The sequence below is a fragment of the Taudactylus pleione genome, unplaced genomic scaffold (genome assembly GCF_031769625.1).
Source record: "Taudactylus pleione unplaced genomic scaffold, aTauple2 ptg000053l, whole genome shotgun sequence".
Lineage (NCBI taxonomy): Eukaryota > Metazoa > Chordata > Amphibia > Anura > Myobatrachidae > Taudactylus > Taudactylus pleione.
Genome location: NW_028284455.1, coordinates 40196382 through 40212543, shown reverse-complemented (window position 1 = coordinate 40212543; position 16162 = coordinate 40196382). Strand labels below are relative to the sequence as shown.

At 43.0% G+C, this 16162-nt stretch overlaps 1 protein-coding gene across 2 annotated transcripts in view; it reads left to right on the top strand.

The window, feature by feature from the left end:
- The window catches only part of LOC148535387 (intraflagellar transport protein 70A), an 83668-nt gene that overhangs the window by 38838 nt on the left and 28668 nt on the right, over positions 1 to 16162 (top strand). The window contains exons 9-13 of one of the 2 annotated variants that reach the window (XM_088463854.1): positions 3312 to 3464; positions 7103 to 7168; positions 9003 to 9056; positions 9775 to 9840; positions 11633 to 11709. In XM_088463854.1, the coding sequence (XP_088319980.1) occupies positions 3312 to 3464; positions 7103 to 7168; positions 9003 to 9056; positions 9775 to 9840; positions 11633 to 11709 (416 nt within the window). Of the gene's footprint in view, positions 1 to 3293; positions 3465 to 7102; positions 7169 to 9002; positions 9057 to 9774; positions 9841 to 11632; positions 11710 to 16162 lie in introns of both variants that reach the window. The other variant, XM_088463847.1, reaches the window with a different exon arrangement.

The following is a 16162-nucleotide window of genomic DNA, read 5'->3' as shown; positions in this document are numbered from 1 at the left end:
ACACTTCACCAAAAAAGCAGGGAAAACAGACACCTGCTTCTTCTAACGTTTAAAGAAAAAATAAGAGCTGGCTTCAGAACCTGCAGAATGATGCAGATGTAGCGTTTAACAAACTGCATTAATTAAATGGACACCAGAACTTGACGGGGTCCTCATCTCACCAAGAGGTATCCTCACAGTCATGATCTACATCCCCTTCCTCCTGAGAGGAATCGGCAAACCCAGACTCATCCCCAGGAAAATTTAGAGAGCTGTAATGACTGCTGTTTGGTAGCCGTGGCCCCAGCAGATGCTACCGTCTTATTTATAGTTGTAGCAATATCAGATAGACACTTACACATAATACAGGCCCATGGTGGTTCATCTGAAGAATCAGACAGGGGCTTAGGGAGTGACTGAGCACACGGTAGAGAGTCACTAGTCTGAGACTGTCTCAGCTCAGCTATAGCATCCGCCATGGACCTGGACAACTCTGCGATTACAGACACGTCTGCAGAACTGCGGTGCATGTCACTCAGAGAGGACCTGGCTCTGTATAATTTCTTTCCACAAGTGGATAATGAAAAATAAATAGCATATCCATGCTCAGGTTTGGGAGCAATGTCTTGTTTCTCTGAGATGTTATCAGAAACACTTAAATAATCCAACTGCCTAAATCCTTATGAGGAATAGTGCAGGACAGGCTGTCTCTATAGTAGTGGTATGATTATACAGAGAAACAAGCAGCTGAAGAATTGCTATAACAGCTGGTATTTTCAATTACAGACAATATTATACATATTAAGCAGGCTATCAACAGTAATCATCTGATGCAAATGTGTCCAAATACATCTTACTTCCTTGCACGTTAAACATCCCTTCTAGTCGCGGCGTGACTCTGTAGCGCCAAGCGTCTTTTTGTGTGACTTTTTACTTTCAAATGCATCTTATTCACAAAGTGATGCAAATAGAATGCACAAACAGCTTCTGCTGATTACAGTGATATGCAGGATGCCTATATTCTGTGTGCGACTTTGGGTGTATCTGAATGCAAAATGGTACGTTACAGTGTCACAGCCGATGACACTAACGTAGTATTTCGCCTGCTGATACAGATCATTTTAATCAGCAGAAGCTGCTTGTACATACTATTCACATCGCTTTGCGTGTAAAACGCGCACATCTGTATAATCCCACAAAAAAGTATATAGCAGGTTATCAACAGTTTGCAACTGATATAATCCCACAAAAACTGCTTATCTCTGCCCCTGGGGTGAATTTGACTTGCAGCATGTTCCCCAGTCTGAATGGCATTTTTGTACTGCCACAGACCCTCTCCCTTATACTAATGGTAGTGAAGCAGCAGAAAGACCCAATCGTGGCCCTATATGGTGCTGTGTACCGGGACTAGCAGTGAGGGGTTCGCAGCCCAGCGCTACCAGGGTAACCTGTGTCTGTCCTACCTAATCCGGCGCCACCTCGGAGTGTGTTCCAGCGATGTTAGAGCCCCAGGGACCAGCTTCTGGTTTATTGAGTCTCCAGAGGCTGTCTGCAGAATAGGAGAAGGGCTGACTAGGGGCCTAGTCATCATCACTTAATGGCCCGTTACACATGCGGAAACACTAGTTTGCGCATATTTTAGGTAACGGGCCATTCATCATCAGGGGTCTGATAGGAGCACCTGATATTCAGTAAACTGTGAAAACCTAAAGTTGTCCAAGTTTGTGTGTGAGAACAAACACGTCATATGGCGCTTGTTCTCAAATCCCCGCTCCTTCCTGTCGGAAGACATTCCAGGGATGTGAAGAGGGATTAGAGCTGATCTTTCTGCCTCCCCTGCTGCTTTGCGCATGCGTGACCTCAGGGCACACATGCACAGAAGCCAATGACTGGTGGTACTAATGGCGGGGACAGCTGCTTTTTGGATTTTTTCATTGCTCTGGTGATAAGTATCCCTTGCATTGAGGTGGATACTTACATTGGGGGCCATACAGCCCCGATGATGAATAGACACCTTAGGCACTGAATGTGATAGAGGTTCATTTTTATTTTCTAGTCTAGATGAAAAGTGTGCCTGTCTCCAAAGGCAGTAAATACAAAATGAACGAGTGCCAAACTCCTTGACCCACACTCTAACCCACCTGTAATGCAGTGTCCACCAGCTGGATGATAGAGGAATTGCTGGGGGACAGTGTGTTCCCTCTCTGGTTATTTGATGTGTTGGTTGTGCCTGTTGCACGTTGTGTTCTCCTTTAGAGAAATGCAGAATTCTGCTATAACTTAACATGGAAATTGTCTGATATCTGCATACGATTTTAGAGCATGCTTACTAAAAATTTGGTTTTAAATCTTCAATGTGGAAGGGACATGAGTGCACCATGATGAAACTGACTCTTTGTATCTCCTTCTTTTTTGTTGTATATGTATTTTAGTCAGTTGTTGGTAACCACCAAATAATTATATGTAAGCAAGAAATATTTTTTGATGTGTGAAAATTAATTTGGTAAAATCCCTTATTAGTAATTTATGCATTTATCCGTTCAAATTTCTTTGTGCAGAATATATTCTCTATTCGTTACTCCTTTAGGCTTTGTTAGGTTAATAACAGGCTGGCTGGAAGAGGTGGGAGGGCTTAGAAGGGGGATTTGGGAGTTTCAGCTTCAATAGTCCAACTGTTCAGTGCCTTCCATTCAGCTTCCCCACTAAATCCGCAGTCTGCAATGTCCCACATAAACTACTAATTTATTTGGGCAGTTTTAACAGTGGTTTTATGGCAGTTTCCTAAACTGCTGTTTAGGAAATTGGATCGGTTTCAATGTACTGCATTGTAAAATCGGGACAGCATTGTGTAGCAGGTGGTTTCTAAAGTGGTGGTTTTACAGCAGTTTCGACTGAAATCAACATTTCACTAATGCGCCGGTAAAACAACCAAAACCCGGCGGTCTATTAAAACTGCTGCTTAGTAAATTTTCCCCTAGATGGCAATATATGCTCTGTGAACAGGCAGTGCTGAATCAGAGCATAACAGACACAGGGAGGAATTAAATTCCCGACACAGACACATGTGCCATTCAAGATATGTACATCGCTTCCTGCCAGCATCACAATTTTTCTGTCGCACTTCATAGAGGAGCGAGTGAAAACTTGCAATGTTAGCACTACTGTAATTGGTTGATATGTGGGACGACTGGCGGCATAATTTACCAAAATGAATTCCCCCCATAGACCCACATCCATAGATAATTCTATGGACTGTCTGCATGCTGATGAAGTCATTGATAGGCAGAGCAGCGGTATCCTTTGTATTAACTTAGGTCTTGATTTCTTTTCAGGAACTCGATCCAGTTACTCTTCATAATCAGGCCTTGATGAACATGGATGCCAAACCCACAGAGGGATTTGAGAAGCTACAGTTCTTGTTGCAGCAAAATCCTTTCCCTCCTGAGACATTTGGAAATCTATTACTTTTATACTGCAAGTATGAGGTAATATGGGTCATTGGATTTGCTATCTTTATATGAAATTATACTGCCTTTGAACTGTATTATTCATTGTCAACAAAAAGTGCTGTACTTTGCCTCGAACTATATATGGCTCATTACCTCAGTTACTAGTAATATGTATCCATAGTAGTGCAAGCAGTGCATTCTGACTAATACCTGAAGCAATGTTTTTAATCAAAATGAAATCAGATATTTTTTCAGATATGCCATTATCATTGTCTCTAATGGTAGTATACTGTACCTGTGTTCTTGCCAGTGTTATTTATAGGCAATTAGAATATACACTTGAGGGCAAGTCTTTTATCTAATCAATTTATTGAAACAGTATACATAAATTTAGTGTACTGTATTACAATAATTACAGATGTAGCATGCATCAGGGGGGGTAGTTCAGAGTTTGAATGCTAATTTTAAAGTTCCCAAACCAGAGATAAGCCTCTCTGTACCCCAGTGCTCTGGAAGAAAAATTTTGTTTTGTAGAGTGCAGATAACCATACAAGGACATATCAAGGGTGTGTGGTTCCTCTGGGTCCAGGCGGGCCCACATCACACACCCTGCACCCATATATAGTTTTACTTACCTCTCCGCAGTCTCCAGAGTGCTGCTGTGCAGTGCCGGGCCGGCGCTACAGAGCAGCAGAAATCACAGGCAGCAGCCATTTTCTCGGTCCGGTGACTTGCACATGTGCAGGCGACATGTCCATTGGAATAAGCCGCGGGCGCCATTTCCCTGGAGTCTCGCGCATGCGCATTAGATTCTGGAACCAAGCCAGTGAGGAGGGGGCCCGCACTGTGTCTGCACATATGCCCTCTTCCTCTCTTAAAACGCCCCTGTAACCATACATTCTTCGGACTATTGTTTTTACTTGTTCTTATTTGGCTCATCCTTTGGGGCTTGATTAGAAAAAAAACGAGTCTGGGAGGGTATACAGGGAGAGGAGATGAGAGGTTTTTTTAATTCAGTTTATTTATAGAAGCTCTTTCAAGATTACACAACACACACGCATACATTAAAATATGAAAATGAAAAGACGGTATACAAGCAAATAGATTGAACAGGAGTAAGAAGCACAGAATATATGTCAACACAGAATCACAATGTATAGAAGCAGTAGAATAACAATAAACAATAATATTGCCAACATAAATTGTAAGGAAGGAAGAAAATTATACCCGATGCTGGACGAATCCACGGCTACTACCAGAACCAGCAGGCATGTAGCCAGGAAAAATAATTGCATACAAGAATAGAATCTAACCTTATTAGATATACGCAAAGGGAGGCAGGATGCATCTGGTAAAAATGCAAACCCCTTATGACGCACAGAATTAAAAACCAGAGAGTTTCAAGCAAGCAGACGAGGGCCCGAAGACGCCATTCCAGCCCACGCCACTCCAACTGGGTCTAAAATCCAAATAGGATAAAACGACTTAAGGGGGGTATCCACTAGACGATAAAGTTGAACGATTGAACGATAACGATAAAATAGTTTGTTAATCGTTCGATAATCGTTCAAACATTGTTTGAAAATCGTTTGAAAATGTGGTCTTTTAGACATCTATCATCGTGCAAACATGCTGGTCAACCTGACGATATCGTCAGGCTCAGCATGTTTCCAGATGATGGATGACCCTGCACTGAACGTCTGCTCGTTCAGTGCAGGCACATCACACGACTGACAAACGACTGCACGATTACAATGTCGTAATCGTGCAGTCGTTTTCAGATCTTGTAGTGGATGCCCCCCATTAGGATCACACTATAAATAGGAATTACTTCCCAAAATACCACCAGAAACATGGATAATCATATGGAAAAGACTAATCATCCTTCCCCCAGCCGAAAATCAATATGGAGAAGACAAACAATCAACAACAGTCTACACTACAAGTAGAAACCTTAAGCCTAATATAACAGTACAAGTGTTGTGCCATAAACAGAAGAATAAACTGAATGTACAAGAATATACATGACAAACCCTAACTAAAGAAAAACTTACCCCCACACCCTGTATACATATAACTAACTGCAGTATACCTTAATAACCCCAGACAGCCAACCACACTCCTCTACCTAGGCAAACCCTCCACAGACCCCATTTAAAACACAGGAAAGTCCAGACATGACAAAAGAAAAACAGATAAGACAACAAACGCACACACACAGGGGCAAACAATCTGTAGAACTACAGGTCTAGTGATAAGGAGAATAGTGCAGACAGGAACATGCACCGGAAGTGCAATAAGTTATGGGACCCTCCAGCCGGAGGCCAATAATAACAGAACAGAATAAAAACCAACACAATGGAGCATATAATCATGAAAAACAGAGACCAGCTGATGAGTCATTAATAAAATGACTGTAAGGCGAGGGGTCCACATCAGCACCACATCCATATTAAAAAAAACATTAAAATATGGCATAAGCGATATGAGTCCGAACAGGCTAAAGCACAGTAGTAGAACTACACTTAGCAAATTTTGTTCTAAAAGTATAAAAGCACACATAGTGCAGTCTACAAATCATAGAAAACATAATGGCAATAACTTCAGCATCCAGAAAGGCTACATCGATACTCAATAAGTCCAGAGTCAGACAGGAGGATAAGTCCACCCTTGAGCCAAATGTGCCAGCCGGGTAGTAATGTCACAGAAATCACCACACACAGGCGGGCCTGGAACAATACGGTGGAGGGAGGCAGGAAATCATGGAGATGAGGATGAACTGGAGAAAGCCGAACCAGAGACCACAGCGTCATCACAACAAGCTGTCATCCAGTAAAGTCCAATGATCCTCGATTCCAGCAAGGTGCAAAACAGCATCAGAATCTTTAAAGTAGGGGAGTAGAGCCATAAATGCCCTTAAAGTCCCATCTGGAGAGAATCCTCGGATAGGTGGATGATAAGCTCTGTGCACAACTTGTGGTGTTTTGTAATTACAAGCATTGCCCTTTTACATTTTGATCTTGAACACACTCTTTACTTGTTCCCTGAAAAAGGCATTTACATTATTTTTCATGTTTGCTAATTAAAACATTTCTTTTGTAACCTCTAGCAGTTTGTCGCTTACCTTTATGCCATTTCATCTCAATGTGAATTGCTTAGATTTGAAAAAAATGGGGATGTTCTAAAATTTGTGCCTGATACTGTATAACCACTAACAAGAGGAACATTTGTCAATAATGGGGCTTTGATACCTCACAAATATTAATATATAATTTATTATCCATGATTGGGTTTTACAGATTATATTTTTCCAAATTAGATAAAATTTATCACTATCTTCATCAACACTGCAATTATTTTCATGTCCTTATATATTTATTTGGTATAAAGTTAAATAAAATAATATTTTTTAATGTTGTTTAACATTTACTTGGCTTTTACAATGCTGGATTTCATCTCTGTTTTATGATAGACTTAAACCCACTGTATCGGTCATAAAAAAGATTTCTTTCAAGCACAGGTTTTTTGTGCACCATGAATACATGCATAATACCTTGTATATTCATTTTACAGGCTGCCTATAAATGAATGACATGAACATTCTTTGCTATAATGAATGTGAATCTAAAGACAACTACTTGTTAATGCAATGCTATCATTTGTTTTGTGTTCAGTACTTTGATCTTGCAGCAGATGTGCTGGCTGAAAATGCTCATCTGACCTACAAGTTTCTAACTCCAGTAAGTGGCTATTTGTTTGTAATTAAATATGCTTTCTTTTCAGGGATACAAAAATAGACTTTTTAAGTTTGTTATAAGGGTTCTATTGTGATGCATGGGGATAGAGACCCATAGGATACTGCTTTCCCTATGTGTCAAATGATCACCTGGATCTCCTGGCCCACGTCGTCCTAAAATATTTCATGTACCCCTGAACGTCAAAGCGAGGACACCTAGGATTACAAGATTGAGAATGACTGATGTAGAACAATATACATATCACCAAAGGGTCAAACAAATATATGTACACTTTCACAGGGAACACAGGCCTCACCACCTGCAGCCATGCTACTATGTTTATTATGCCTTTGCTCCATATGTAAATCACTCCGCTCAGTGCTTCAGAGTCGAGTTGGACAGTGCTCAATTGCACTCTCTTCCACTTGTCCTTATTCTTTATAATGGCACTCCCTGCGATCCTTACTGTCCTTCATTCCAGGTTCACTAATATTGCGAGCACCGAGAATACTGACATAAAGGAGGGGGATGTGATGGGGAACAAGAGCGCTACTTAACTATATGTATGTATGTGTATATATATATATATATATATGTATAGTTCAGAGCTGTAACGGCTCGGTTGTGCCCTGTGCCGGCCCCACCCATGACATCATTATGTTGCACTGAAGGGGGAGTGACCAGCTGCTCCGGTAAGTGCAGCACTGATTGGGCATCCTCAGGACACCCAATCAGCTGCATATACTGTGCAGGATACCTGTCTAGAGCGTCCACAGGATGCTCCGCAGGTGCTGCAGCAGCAATGTTATCTGTAGGGTACTGTTCCAGGCACCCTGCTAGCCAGGGGCAAGGGCCGGAGGACGGGGGGCGATGCTGCCCACAGAGCCTCTGTGCGATGACACTGGTCACCCTTAGCTAGTTATGACCCTGATATAGTGAATCAGTTTACTTACTGGGTGAGCTCTGTTGCTGGTTTTCTTGGCGTATCAAATGACTTTATTATTGTTGAGCAAGTACATTATTTATAGATAACATGAACAACCAGCTTCCAGGACCACAGTAGACAAAACCTGATGTAATGTTGTGTTTTCAGAATGTGGAGTAGGATTTTTTTTTTTAAATCTTAAAAAGATTAACATTCATTATGTATATGTCTGATTTAAAGTATTTTAATTTCTTTAATTTCATGTTCGGTAACACCTGATATGGATATGTTTCAGATATAGGGGCCTATTCATTATGTTAATTGTCGGTGCCTGGGTGGCGAGTAGCAGCGGTGGATACAAAATCACCAGAAGAATTCAACATTGCTCCAGTGCTGAGATAGCTGATCCGAAAATCAGCTATCTTCGTGATCCCCTTCACTGCTACTTCCGTAGCAGTGAAGCTGCATTTCACGCAGGCGCACAAAGCACTGGCGTCCGGCAGAAGGAGCCGGACGGGAGCAGAGGGGCCTGAAAGGATCCCTCTTCGCAACCCTGAACTCCTTTCTATAGGGAAGGAGCAGGGGTGCGGGAGCAAACACCATCTGAAGATGGTGAATGTTCCTGCAGTCAGGCTCCGAAAATATTGTGTTTTCAGAGTTTGATGAATTTGGTTTCTATACTAGTGTATGGGGCCAGCGGGCCAGCTTGGGGATGAAATGTTAATTTTCACCTGCTTTTGTAGAAATTAAGTTATGATGACTAGACCCCACAGCATTATTTATATTTGCATTGGTAGAAATGGGAGTTGCCATATTACTTGCTTAGAACATTTTAAATGACATGTCATCTATGAACTCCACTGTAACAGTCATTTAAAAAAAAATGATTTGTAAATGGTTCTCTTTTTTCAGTATTTATATGATTTCCTGGATGCAATGTTAACATGTCAAACAGCACCCGATGAGGTATGTTTTATAGTGTATATATTTGTACAAAGTACACTAATGTATATTATATCCAGCATAAAAATTAATTAAACCACTCACATATTAGAGACCACTTTAACTAGTTAAGTATAGCAAATTTAGTCTGGTTTCTGTAGACCAAGGAATCTAAGCTGTGTACACATTAGGACGACGGATTGGCCTTCCGGACTGGGCTGCTGCCACTGGAATAGAATTATAATACATTGATTGGTGGCTGTATAGTGGCTTAGTGAAAACAGGAGTTGCTTCCTCAAATGGGGAACATAGAATTGTCTTAAAAGAAATGCAATAACATTTTCTTATCTTAAATGCTTCTTACTATATAGATATCAAAGTTAAAGATTTGGCCTACATAATGAAAATGAACAGAAGCCCCATCACCTACATTTTTCTGTTCTCATTTTGGGTAAAACAGCGCCCATGACATTTATGTTAAGACGCATTGTACTCCTAGAACTAATAATTAATAAATCAGCCACCACATTGAAAATTCCACCCAGTTATAGGCGAGATTAAAGAGTATTAATATTGACCATTTCAGTAAATTACTCATCCATTGATTTTTACATGCTCCTATTTAAATGTCAATTGGTATAATTTATGCTCCTATGTAAATGTCAATTGGTGTAACTTACTTAGAACATTATTATCGATTCAATTTTAGTAGCTTGTTGTGAACCATTATTTTGCTTATTAGGCTTTCCTAAAGCTGGATGAACTAGCTGGGATGCTCACGGAACAACTGAGAAAATTGACAAAACAGGTACAAACTGTAGTTCAATGCATTCAGTTGCATATACTGTAGTATAGTAAATGTATGTTAAGCATGGAATGTATGACCAGATTCAGTAGAGAGTAAGTAACACTGAGGCAGCTTATTCAGACCGCATGTTTGGGAGGTAGCAACATGTAAGAAACCACAAAAATATAAATGATTTATTTCTACATTGTTAGTAGATGTAATGGGTTGGGTACGGGATGCCAGGGCTCGGGATCCCTAACCCTCCCTCCCCGCTTTCTAGACCTAACTTCCCCCCGCACCTTAAACCTAATCCTCCCCCTTTGTGCCTAACCCTAGCCCCAGTACTTACCGTCGGTATTATGACCGCATCCCAATGTAATAATTATGTAAGTAACATATGTCTGTATTTGCCCCCTGCATATACAGCACAGAACAATACATACTGATCTTCACAGCAGCTCTTACAAGTTGTGAGATGTTATGTTACGTGTTTATTAACATAAATTTTTTAAATTTTCATCAACTTATTGCCTCGAAATGTATAAATAGATGTATGTTCTTGGAATTTTACCATAACTATGTAAATGGTTTTTCTTTGTGTTTAATACCACTTTCACTATAGATAGTGTAGATCAAGGATGGCCAGACTTTTGGACTCTGGGAACTACTTTTAAAGCTAAAAATCTTCCGTGATCAAGTATCTACGGCGTGAGTCCAAAAAAGGGGACGTGGTCTGCAAAAAAGGGGACGTGACCCTGTGACCCTGCAGCTAGGGATGTGGGGACTATCCTGCCAAAATCACACATTGGCCTCCACAGGAAAAAAAACACACACACATTGGCCCTCACAGCAAAAAAACAAACACAATGTTCCGCCACAGGAGAAAAAACAAAATATTGTCCTTCGCATAAAAAAAATAAAAACATACATTAATTTGCCCTAGCACTCCCACAGAATGCTGATCTGTCTAAGAGAGAGGAGCACCAAGTCCCTGCCCTCAGTCGTGGGCGACACCAGCAGTCTAGCTACAGTCACAGTGCAGGCCCAGCAGTCTTGATTGGTACACTCCAGGGTGCAGTGCTACACCACTTTTTAGGTTTGGCACCTTCAAGCTTGGTCTATCATGCTCCCATGCCCCCCTCCCTTAACCCGTCTCTGGCACCAACACGACTGAGGCTGCTACATGTGACAGCCTCAGCCAATAGGAATCAGCCTGATTCTTATTGGCTTTTGCTGTCACAGTGACAGCCAATGGAGACAGCCACAGCTTTAGCTAGCTGCTGCTTCAGTTCGGCGCAGCAACCAATAAGAATCACACTGTTTCTTATTGGACGCAGCTAACTGCTGCTGGATGGGCCAACACAATCAACTGGTCAAGTGTCTGAGTCAACCAGTCGATCGCGATCAACGCATTGGCTACCTCTGGTGTAGACAACTAAAGATGTCCCTGTTTATTTTTCACATTGCGTACTGTACTGGGTAGTCAGATAAGTAAATATTTTTATGCAAGGATAGAGAGCTTTGCATGTGGCTTGAAGATATCTAGAACTACTGAAAGTTTCCTGAATGAACAAAGATAGACTGTAATACACCCAAAAAAATTTTTTTTATAGGTTGTATAGCTTTTAAGTTTCTTTTTTTTTTTATTGTTATTTTTGATATATGTTACTTTTATGACACATAGGTCCATACATTAAGATTTCAATCTAGGGTCTATAATTAAGTACCTAACTAGCACTGATTCTATTACATGTTGTCTTAGATATTAAAGATAATAATAATAAATAATTATAACAAAAATACATCTTTAAAGGTACAAGAAGCTAGACTTAACCGAGATGATGATGCAGTTAAAAAGGTTGTGAGTGAATATGACGAAGTTCTAGAGAAGTAAGTACATAAATTACACTATTATATTATTGTGAATGCTGGAAATTTGTTGTAATTAATAGCCCATATTTTCAAAATTGAGGTAAAAATGGTATAAATGTTCTGATATAGGAAAGATCAAATGAACACAATTCTTTTTTTTACATTATATGAGTGAGTAATTATAAAACACTAATTAATATTGGCTTGCCCATGTTATCATGATGTCCTCACACAATTCATTTAGAAATGTTGAGGTTTGTGCTCACAAAAAAATAATGAATATAAAGTTTTAACCTAAATGTAAAGTTAAAGTTCATTATAAAGTGTACCTTACTTGCCATTGCATTACACACTGTTATCCTTTTCTTGACTATAGTATAATAGCGTCATTTCGAGTGAAGACTATAGTAAATCCAACTAGATGCAGCAGGTTTGCACATTGTTAAAACTAGAGATGAGCAGGTCGTTTCTTTTCCCCAAATTAGCACAGGTTTGAATTAGTTCGGACTTATTTTATTGACTATCCAAATAACGTGAGAGCCGGATAGCCAATATGATGAAGTTGAAATGCGAACATAACCGAGTAAAACTGAAACATTAATTTCTAGTTAAAACCATATTTACGGACGGAGGGGTCTATTTACTAAGCCTTGGATGGAGATAAAGTGAACGAAGATAAAGTACCAGCCAATCAGCTCCTAACTGCCATGTCACAGGCTGTGTTTGAAAAATGACAGTTAGGAGTTGGTTGGCTGATACTTTATCCCTGCCCACTTTATCTTCATCCAAAGCTTAGTAAATAGACTCCAGCGTTTGGAGCGTCCTGGCTCTCTAAAGCTGCCCACACATCTAAAAGATTATCTTTCCAAAATAGGCCCTTAATGGCCTATATACAGATAAACTTTAAAATACATTCTAAAATGATATTTTTCCTGTCACTAAAAAGCACTATACTGTGTTTCTACTTCACGGTCCATAGGGTCCACAGGGTTGACCTTGGGGTATAGGTTGGGAACCAAATCCGGGCACCACGCAGTTAAAGCTTTTAGCTCCCAGGATGCACTTGGGTCCACTCTCCCTATAACCCCACCCCCAAGCCAGAGGCACCTCAGTTTAAGTTGGTGCCCGGCCGCAGTCGGGTCACCGTTTAGTGCAGTGGGGAGCTGATTAGCAGCCCCTAAGCTTTATTTTTTCTAAAGGACAAAGTTATTTATTTTTACTTTGGATTCTTCAGAGCGGCAGCGTCAGACTGTCCATAGGACGTCTAAGCTGCCGCTCCGTCACCCCGCTGGCGCTGAGACGCCAGTACAGATCTGGGGACCTCAGCGGGACCCCAGAGTCTGTACTAGCCGGACTCTGCGGGCGCCCAGGACTGCTGCCGGATCCACGGGGAGCAGGCAAGGCGCGGGTCACCGCTTGCGGTGATCCGCGCATTTGAAATGCAGTCCTGTGCCTCCGGTCTCTGGGGACAGACCGGAGGCGCCGGCAGTGGCGGCGGGCCCCCCATACCCCGTGTGTCCACTAGACCACCAGGGACTTAGTGTTCGGTGTAGGGAGCCGGCGTCCCGGGGGTTAATAGCCGGCCAGGGGAGGCAGCCTTCCCTGTTACAGCGGCTCCTCCCCTCAGCTCAGCGCGCCTTTCAGTATCCATAGTTTGGCGTCGCTGAGCTGCTTCCTCCGCGGGCCACGCTTCTTCTGAGGTCTCCAGCGGCCATTTCTTTGTGGTGCAGCAGAAATCTCCGGAGATGGCAGTTGGTCCAGTCCCCCTGCGTACCTCACCATCAGGTCAGTGTACACAGCACTGTAGCCTTCCCAGACACTGAATCTGGGTAAGTTGCATGCAGTGTAATAGTGCAATATATTATATGACATGTTTATGTATATATGTGTATATCTGCATTATATGTGACTTATGCTAGTGCTGACTGTACTTTATTCTCTCACCTGTCAGTGTATATCTATCCCTCTTCCTTATCTGCCCTAATACATCTGTACTTGGGGTAGTTCTGAGACCTCACATTTATATACTCGTTATTATTTGTGAGGTTTGTCACATACTGTTGCGTGCTGCACGTTGCCATATTTTGAGTGGAACTGTGTGTTGCATACGCTGAAAATGGGTCCCTGCAGCTAATTTTTAGTATCAGTCAGGACCAGTATAGCGCTGCTTGATCGCAAGGCTTGGTCAGATATGTCTGACCAGGAGATAGAGCGTTATACTGCACCCATTTTTACTATCCTGCAAGCCATGTGCTGCAGGTGTTAGTGCGGAGGATTTAATTCTTAAAGGGTTCTGTATGTGGCGTCATCGGGTGCCGGCCTCTTTCACGACCCCCTTGGGTGGTTTGTTTTCTCGGGATCCTCTTAATTGTGGATCGCCGGGCGGGCCCCATTGTTGTACCTCACTTGGGGTTACTTCACCATACTGCCCTTTTTCATCTCAGGGTATCTCGCAGTTTCTTGCACTCTTCCCCTGTTACACAGACTATCGCTCCCTGCAGGGGTTTTTCGAGTATATGAATTCTCCCTGGTGTCACAATAGTCTGTCATGCCCCTTGCAGGGATTACCACAACAGCCACCCTGGGTGGATGTCGTTTTTCTACGAAACGCAAATTGGCGTGGTTGACGCTCTGTGGTTACTTCCCAGTTGGCTCTGCCGTGAACTGGATACTGTTTTGGGCTCTTTCCCTCTTACACGGGGGGAAGCCTATTTCAAGTATTATTATCCCTGCTTTAGGGCTGGTAGCAGGTCCATTCTGGTTAGAGTGAATGTTGATCTGCACCTGTATTATACACCCTCAGTATTACGTGCCTTCTGGTTCCCTTTTGCTGACTAGCGGGTGGATCGCATGGCGGGACTCTGGCTGTTGCCAGATATGAGGTATTACAACAGTGTTTGGCCTCCTGTCCCAAATTCCCTGAGGGTCATCACGAGCCCCTCCTGGGGTGGATGGGCGTGTTACTCGTCGGATTACAGACGTTACTACGCATCCCATTCCTGCGTGGTCGGATTCTTCTGATCCATAGGTGGTAACTCTGCCTGAAATCAGTATACTCGCTTTCAGGGGTTGTTACCCATCCTACCATGGCTATAGCATGGTTGGTTAATACTATTGCATACTGAGCTGATGCATTTGGTAATGTTATCCTCCGTAATACCCTATGGCTGCGCTCTGGGAATGCAGAGGTGCAGATACCATCTATAGGGTAGATCTTGTTGGGTCCTGACCTTGACAGTGGCAGTACAAATTTCCCACCTTCAGCTATGCCCACTACAGGGCCTCAGACTAAGGCCCTCATTCAGAGCCGTACGCTCTGAGCAGAGCGCACGCTCTGAATGAGGGCCGGGCTCCATTTTCATGGAGCGTCCTCCTGGTCACCACCCACAGGCTATACGAGCGTGCTTTGTGATGGCCGCGATGGTCGAGACCATCGTGACCATCGAAATTGCGAGCCGGAGCCTGCGGTTGAGGTTTTCAACCGCAAGCTCCGGAGTGATTTTGGCTCTATCAGAGCCAAAATCACTCCCACTGACATCACTAGTGATGTCAGTGGGCCGGCTTCTGACGGGAGGCGTTCCCGTGGGAACGCCCCCGTCAGGGAGGCACGCCCACCAAAGGGGGCGTGCTGTCAATCAACATTGACAGCACGCCCCCTTTGATCGGACACAACGAGCGAAGGACTTTCCTTCGCTCGTCGCGTCTGGCGCATGCGCACGACGGAGCTCCCTCCGTTGTGCGCATGCTCAGTGCATAACATCGACCCACTTGCGGGCGGACAGCCGCTCGCGAGTGGGTCTGAATCAGGCCCTAAGTCTATTAAGTCTTTTTGTCCTCTGGGTCAGCCTAAAGGTCTGTTTCTTCATAGACTGTCGGCCTTTACAAGGGCCGACATATCCAGTACCGAGCAGGCCTGGACTGCCAGCCGATCCTGCTTCTGAACCTACGGATATATCGTCAGCCTGACGAGACAGGCCTACCACTGGGAGATGGCGATTTTCTCAGTTCGCCCGGTACTAGTGTCTAGTTTCCGCGGCTATGTGGGTAGGAGGGTACGCCCTCTCTTTGCTCAGGCGGCCTATTTCCATGTGATGGTACGCAGACCCTTATTCGGACCCGAACAGGGCCTTACAAATCCAGAAAGCTATACAGTTGTTGCGGTAAGCGGAGCTAATTGGGCCATCCCCACTTTCTCAGCGAGGGACTGGTTGTTCTGCTTTCTTTCTGGTGCGGTGGCTGAATGGTCCTCTTTGGCCTATTCTCTGTCTCAATTCCCTGAACCAGTTCCTAAAGCTACCTGGGCTCAGGAGGCAATCCCTATGCTCCATAATACTATGTTTGGAACCTGGGGACTTTATGGTATCACTGGATATACAGGACGCGTGCCTACGGGTACTTACAGAGACCTTGCCTCAGCATTCATTGAGGTTTGCTGTATCACAGCACTTACGATTTTTCGGGCTCTGCCTGT